Source organism: Psammomys obesus, unplaced genomic scaffold, assembly GCF_907164565.1.
Source record: "Psammomys obesus unplaced genomic scaffold, mPsaObe1.curated_primary_1811, whole genome shotgun sequence".
In the NCBI taxonomy this organism is placed as follows: Eukaryota; Metazoa; Chordata; class Mammalia; order Rodentia; family Muridae; genus Psammomys; species Psammomys obesus.
Window position 1 is genome coordinate 6,925,855 of NW_026591643.1, and position 6,000 is coordinate 6,931,854.

At 45.2% G+C, this 6,000-nt stretch overlaps 1 protein-coding gene across 1 annotated transcript in view; it reads left to right on the plus strand.

The window, feature by feature from the left end:
* Pappa (pappalysin 1) overlaps positions 1 to 6,000 on the plus strand; it is a 266,143-nt gene that overhangs the window by 236,787 nt on the left and 23,356 nt on the right. The window contains exon 20 of the mRNA XM_055611618.1: positions 3,517 to 3,626. Coding sequence (XP_055467593.1) covers positions 3,517 to 3,626 — 110 coding nt within the window. The remainder of the gene's footprint in view (positions 1 to 3,516; positions 3,627 to 6,000) is intronic.

A 6,000-nucleotide genomic window follows, 5' to 3' on the forward strand; every position in this document is an offset into this window, starting at 1 on the left:
AAGGTCATCTGAGCATGTACAAAGCCAACATGTTCTTTAGAAGCATGCTGAGAATTGTCACTGTGTGTCCAGAAACAAAAAGGCCTGTGGTTGGACAGAGAAGGTGCCTAGGGGATGTCCATCTTGTTTAAGAAGATGGAAATATCAGAAAGCCACATAGCAGAATTTGTTGTCATCTGAACTTAGAAACAATGCCAACATTCCTGCACATAGTTTTTGGTGTGGCTTAAGCCAGGGGCCAAAGATAGCAAGGCATGTGGTTGTTGTCCCTGATCAAGATCCTACAGAACCACCATGGGGGCCAGACCATGAGAATTATGGAGAAATGTGGGCTTGTGAAGCCTTCTAGAAAGTTGGGGTAACAAGTGTCTCTGTGGTTGGCAACAATGGTTGTTGCATCCTAAGGCCAAACTTTCCTTTTGTCCATCATTTCTGATGGGTGTGCATGTCTTTGAATACCCATGCATGAGAACAGTCTAGACACAGAAGAAAAGATATATAGAGGTGGTGGTCATTCTTGCAGTGGGACTTATGTAGCCAAAAGGAAAGGAAATTTCTATGATACCAGTATTGTATTGCCTTCCTGTTCCTTCATACACATGTTCCCATGGTAGCCTGGATGGTCATCCTATAGAGTCCAGAGTGGCCGGTCAGTGGGTACAGGCCTCTGATGGGAAAGTAGAGAGAGAAAGGGGAAACATGCGGATACTAATGGAGAAGAGAAAGAAAGGGGGAGGTAAGTTTTCCCTCTTCTACTCCTTATTTTTAGGGGTAACCTAAAGGAACTCCAGGAAGAATGCTACTCAGAAATCCTCTTTCCCTGTGGAGAGAGGTTTGGTTAGAACCCTTGCATTATGGCAATGTAGGTGTCAAACTGGTAGCTAAAGACCTACCAGGAGTCACTCTGACTATCTCTTGGTGCTTCCCCAAGCAACTTTGGGAGCATGTGTGGCCATCATGAGCTCCATGGGAAGTTCCTCTCTTCTTGTGAGGAAGAAGAAAGGGCCTGATGAAATCACCGCCCTGTGCTGATATCAACTGTGGCTTCTATGTCACAACACTGCAGCCATGTCCTGAGCACCAGAGCCTGGATGTAAGAGAGGAGGCAGAGCAAGAAAAGACAGGAGAAACAGAATGAAAGGCAGAGACAATGTCAAAGAACAACCAGTTTTTCCTCTTTCCATCTGGACTTTTTCACCTTTCTTGGGATAGACTGCCTCTGTCTATTACCCAGAAGAAACATCTTTTTCCAAGATAGTTTTATCATTACAGTTTTGTTTCCTTTATGCTCTCTCAAAACTCCCTTATAACTGGTCTCACGATAACATATGGTGCATCACAGAATTTTTCTGACAGCTAAGTGACAATTGTCTACTTCTTCTCCTTAATTACCATTTGGTTTTATATTCTTGTGTTGTGTGCCTTTGTTTGTCATATGGTCCTTCCCTGGTCTCTTCAATTCTCCATTGCCACCTTTCTACCATTTCTCTTTGTGGCTGTAGCTTACTCATGACTGAGCCTGAAATTTAGGAGAAGTAGATCTATGTTTAACCTGAGATTTCTGCATAGCATCTTAGAAAGGTGGCTTCCATGTCCTTTTGCTCCCCTACCTAAGAAATGCGTGTGATGACACCTGTCTTGCCACAATGCTGGATTTTCAGAAAACTGGAATGACATAATAAGAAAGAAGAAGGACACCTTTTCTTCTGGACTTGGTGTCTTTAGGTTACAGTGAAACTGTTCTAAACATTGTTTTAAATGCCATTGAAGTTGCCTTTTCTTTAAATTTGTGAGTTTTTTAGAAAAAAAGAAAGATATTAATATGGTAACAAGAAGGGCACTGAATATGCTCTCTGTCTCTGTTTCTCTCTCTCTCTCTCTCTCTGTGTGTGTGTGTGTGTGTGTGTGTGTGTGTGTGTGTGCATTTATGTATCTGGAAAGGGATATTTAGAATAGCTCATGGAAAAGCTTACTTACTCTAAAGATTTGGCTCATTTTTTCACTTTTTCTGCGAGGCAGAAGAATGACCTCTCTGGACCTGTTCAGTTCTAACAGGCTTGGACTCATGGGGACATATCGTGGAACATGCTTCATTTTCACGAGACCTCAAGATATATGTGTGTAGAGAAGAGAATGAAAGAGGCAAATTGTAGTCAGTTTGCCAAGCCCTAAGCAGAAAGTGTTTAGAAACCTCTGCACTAAGGCCTATGTGTGTTGTGACTGTTCATCTACCTTCCAGGGACTTATGACTTGATTCACTTATTGTCTTGCTAGCTATTTAGCTCATTATTATTCACTCACTCACGCATGATGCCTCACTTCCTCGTTCGTAAGATACTAAACACTTTTACTTTCTCATCATTGTGTCTTTATGCCTCCCCTTCATTCATCATTCATCCACTCACTCATCCTCTCACTGCTTAATGCACTCATTTCCTCATTGCTTCTTTTACTCAGTTCACACATTTCATTTCTTGAATGCCTATTGTCTGCTATGTAAAGTTACAGGCTGTGGACATAGAATAGGGAACATAGAATAGTGGTGGCTTTATGGAGTTACAACCGAACATGGAAAAAGGCTGTTGATAAAACAACCACTAGGCATGTGGAAGGTGGTAATATGACAAATACCATTGGGTGCCTGTGAAGGGCTTGGCCTTCCTTGAGCAAGGGCACTTGTGCTAAGGTCTGTGTGTCATCAGGAGTTTGCTAGTGGAAGAAAAGCAGAAAGAATCTGGAGAGGACAGGGTACGAGTTCAGAAGAAGAAGCATGGGCAGTGAGATCACGTGGTTAAACATATCTGGTTCTCACTAGGCCAGTTTTACTGCACTCTCTCCCTCTGTCAGACAAATGGGCTACAGATAAGTCAAAAGCACCTTGTCTTTCTCGGGCAGCACAAAGTGCGGAATGGAAGCACAGCAGGGAGCAATAGTAGGGCAGGACTTACCAGGGTCCAGCAATGTTGGTTAATGCAGTAGGCATTCAGAAAGAATGTGTTTACCCAATGTCAAAGGCAACAGTAGACATCATTGGGCATTTGAGCTGGTCCTTGAAGTGATAAGATTTGGTCTTTAAAAGAAAATTTGGGGTCAGTTCAGGGAGATGAGGCAGATACTATTGAGTATATCTCAGTCCTGTAGGGCAAAGCAAGGCAATAAAGTGTTAGGTGGTGAGGAGACTGACAATGGGGCTGGGAGAGGTGTTGAGTGTTAGAAAATTGGAGTTGGCATGTAGGGAGGATTGAACAGGCTTTATGGTGAAGACAACACATATAAAAGTTAAGCTCTGGGCTAGTCACTGTAGTGTAGTTGCTAACTGGATCCAAGGCAGGTGAATGGAGTTAAATGAACCAGAGATGATTCTGCCAAGGGCACCCTCTCTCCTTACTACTACCCATGTACACAGCTAAATCCACCAGGGAAAAGAGAAAAGCAGTGCCTATAGCCTGAGTATTTTGGGCCATAGGTGTCTACAGATATGACTAAGCTATCACTTCACCTCGTGTTTCCCCTCAGGGTCCGAGTGTGCCACCTCGTGCCTGGACCACAACAGCGAGTCCATCATCCTACCAGTTAATGTGACAGTGCGTGACATTCCTCACTGGATGAACCCAACACGAGTAGAGGTGAGTGACTAGAACCATGTAACTATGGCTAAGGGAGAAGAAAATGTCATTGTTGGGCTCTAATTATGTCTTGGCTCCACCCAAGTTCATCCTTCTGTGTATGGGATCTTATTTAATCACATCTGTTTTATGGGTGACTTTTTTACAGCAATTTTTCCGTCTGTAATTTTTTAGTATACCTCACAGCTTCTTCCTGAAAGCCTTGTATTTATTTTCCCACCAAGTGCCTAGTATGCTAGTGAAGAAACTGAGACCACACGTGCACATAGAGAGAAGACAAAGAGCTGGACCCTGGTCTAGTGTCTGCCGGTGTAATCTGTGCTCATAAGAACAAGGCTTCTTGGCATCTCTAGCATCCTCCGTGTAATTATATTTTATGTTGCCTCAATCTTTTCCATCTTTCTTCAGGCTTTGCTTATTTGGTGGAATACAACCAACATGATAGTCAGGACAGGGAACGTGTTGAGACCAGTGTTTGTGGAGTCCATGTTGTATTCAGGTATCTGCAGCTCTATATCCAGGATGACTTAAACCTCAGCCAGTGGTCTGACTCTGCTATTTCAGGTGTCCCAGAAGGAGGGCTCAGACCTGATGCTTACTCTGAAACTGACCTTTCTATGGCACCAGGCTGTCTGGCTCCTGGTTGATGCCCCTGAGTGGTACCAGTACAGACTGGGCTTGAGGATGACCATTGTTTCCTAGGTCCTCTTATGTTGCCTGATCATTTGGGGACTCTGGAGATGATTTGGGACCATACTCTCATCTTCCAAGAGAGCATGGTTCTGAGATTTCTATGGATCGTTTTGAGCACTGATTCCTCACCTTGAAGAAGCAAAAATGGTACAACAGGAGCAGAGGCTGGACAGGCAAGTCTCAGCTGTACTGTTCCTTTATCCACCAGCCTTTCTGCCTGGGATTCTGGGAGCTGTCTGCCCGCCCACTATAGATTGAGATCTGGATAGCTTGGTATAACCCGATATACGGTGTACTGTTTCTCAAATGAGCTGAGAGAATTTCTTCAAGGGCTTACTCAGCACCCGAGGTGTGGGGACCTGAGGAGACCCTCAGCTGACTATGCCAGTGTCCACCTTTCCTCCTTCCCCCGCCTCTTCCTCTTCTCTCTCTCTCCTGCCCCTACTTGTCTCTTTATAATTTGTTTTACATTTATTCTGCTTCCACTTTTCAAAACCATTTCTATTTCTCTCATTTTCCATCTTTTTCATCAGGTTCAGTCCCTCTCCCTTCTATACTTCCACCACCCTGGCTGTGACTTGTTCTCTGTCTATACACAATGCACCCCTATTCCCTATCCTCAGGCTCCTCCACCTCAGGGTACCTTTTCCAATCTTCGACAAATCAGTAACGGGATTCTCCCCAAGGCCCCAGTGTGTGCGATGTAGATAACGCATGCAGCAGTACCCACAGAGCCTGTTTGCATATAAGACTACTGAGACTCCTGGAGATCAGCTCAAACCCCTGAGTCTACTCTAGGGAAACTGAAGTCTGAGGAGCAGATCAAGGTCACATGGGAATGCAGCCTGGCTTACCATTTAGAACTCCGGACTGGCAGCATCTCCCACCTCTTTTTCTTCCACTACCTCCCACATGCTCCTAGACAGATGAATGCCACCCGTACGAGAGCCTTTACTGCCATACTAGTACCAAAGGTCTCCTTGGCTTGGCCCAGCTCCTACTTTCGGCCTTTCCAGCCACTAAGTTAATTTCTACCTTTTCCTTTATGAACTCGGGGCACTAAAGAGTTCAGTTGTGATTCACCATGAAATAAATCCAGGGATTTGAAAGCCCACAGGCTGGCCCCCTCCTTGAGTTGTCCACCCGCTTGCCTATCCACAGCCTCTACCCCCTTCTCTGTTTTGACTGCCTTTATTGATGCTGGACTACCATGAGAGCTGTAACGAGGTTCAGACCTCCACCAGTCTCTGGAGGCCTCATTATATAGGAGGAAAAATGTAGGTAAAGGGAGGGGGGCTAAGGGCATAGATTGATGACTTCCAGGAATAAGGCAGCAAAGCTGGCTTCTGCTGCACCCTTGCCCCTTGAACAGTGAGAGCTGCAGAAAGGAGGAGGCTGGTGCAGGCATCTCCAGGCCCAGGGAGGCTTTGGGTGGCTCCTAGATCCTCTAAGAGATGGCTGCTCCGGTGTGAGCAGGATGGTGGGAATGTGGCTCTGTTCCCGCTTAGCCACCTTTGCCCTAGGGTAAAAGTATGAGAGACCAGAACTGACATTTAATGGATACCTGCTGTGAGCAGTCATTTCCTATTCACCTTTGGCATATACCCACTCTCCCACCCACCCAACTACCCCCTACACACACACACACACACACACACACACACACACACACACACACACA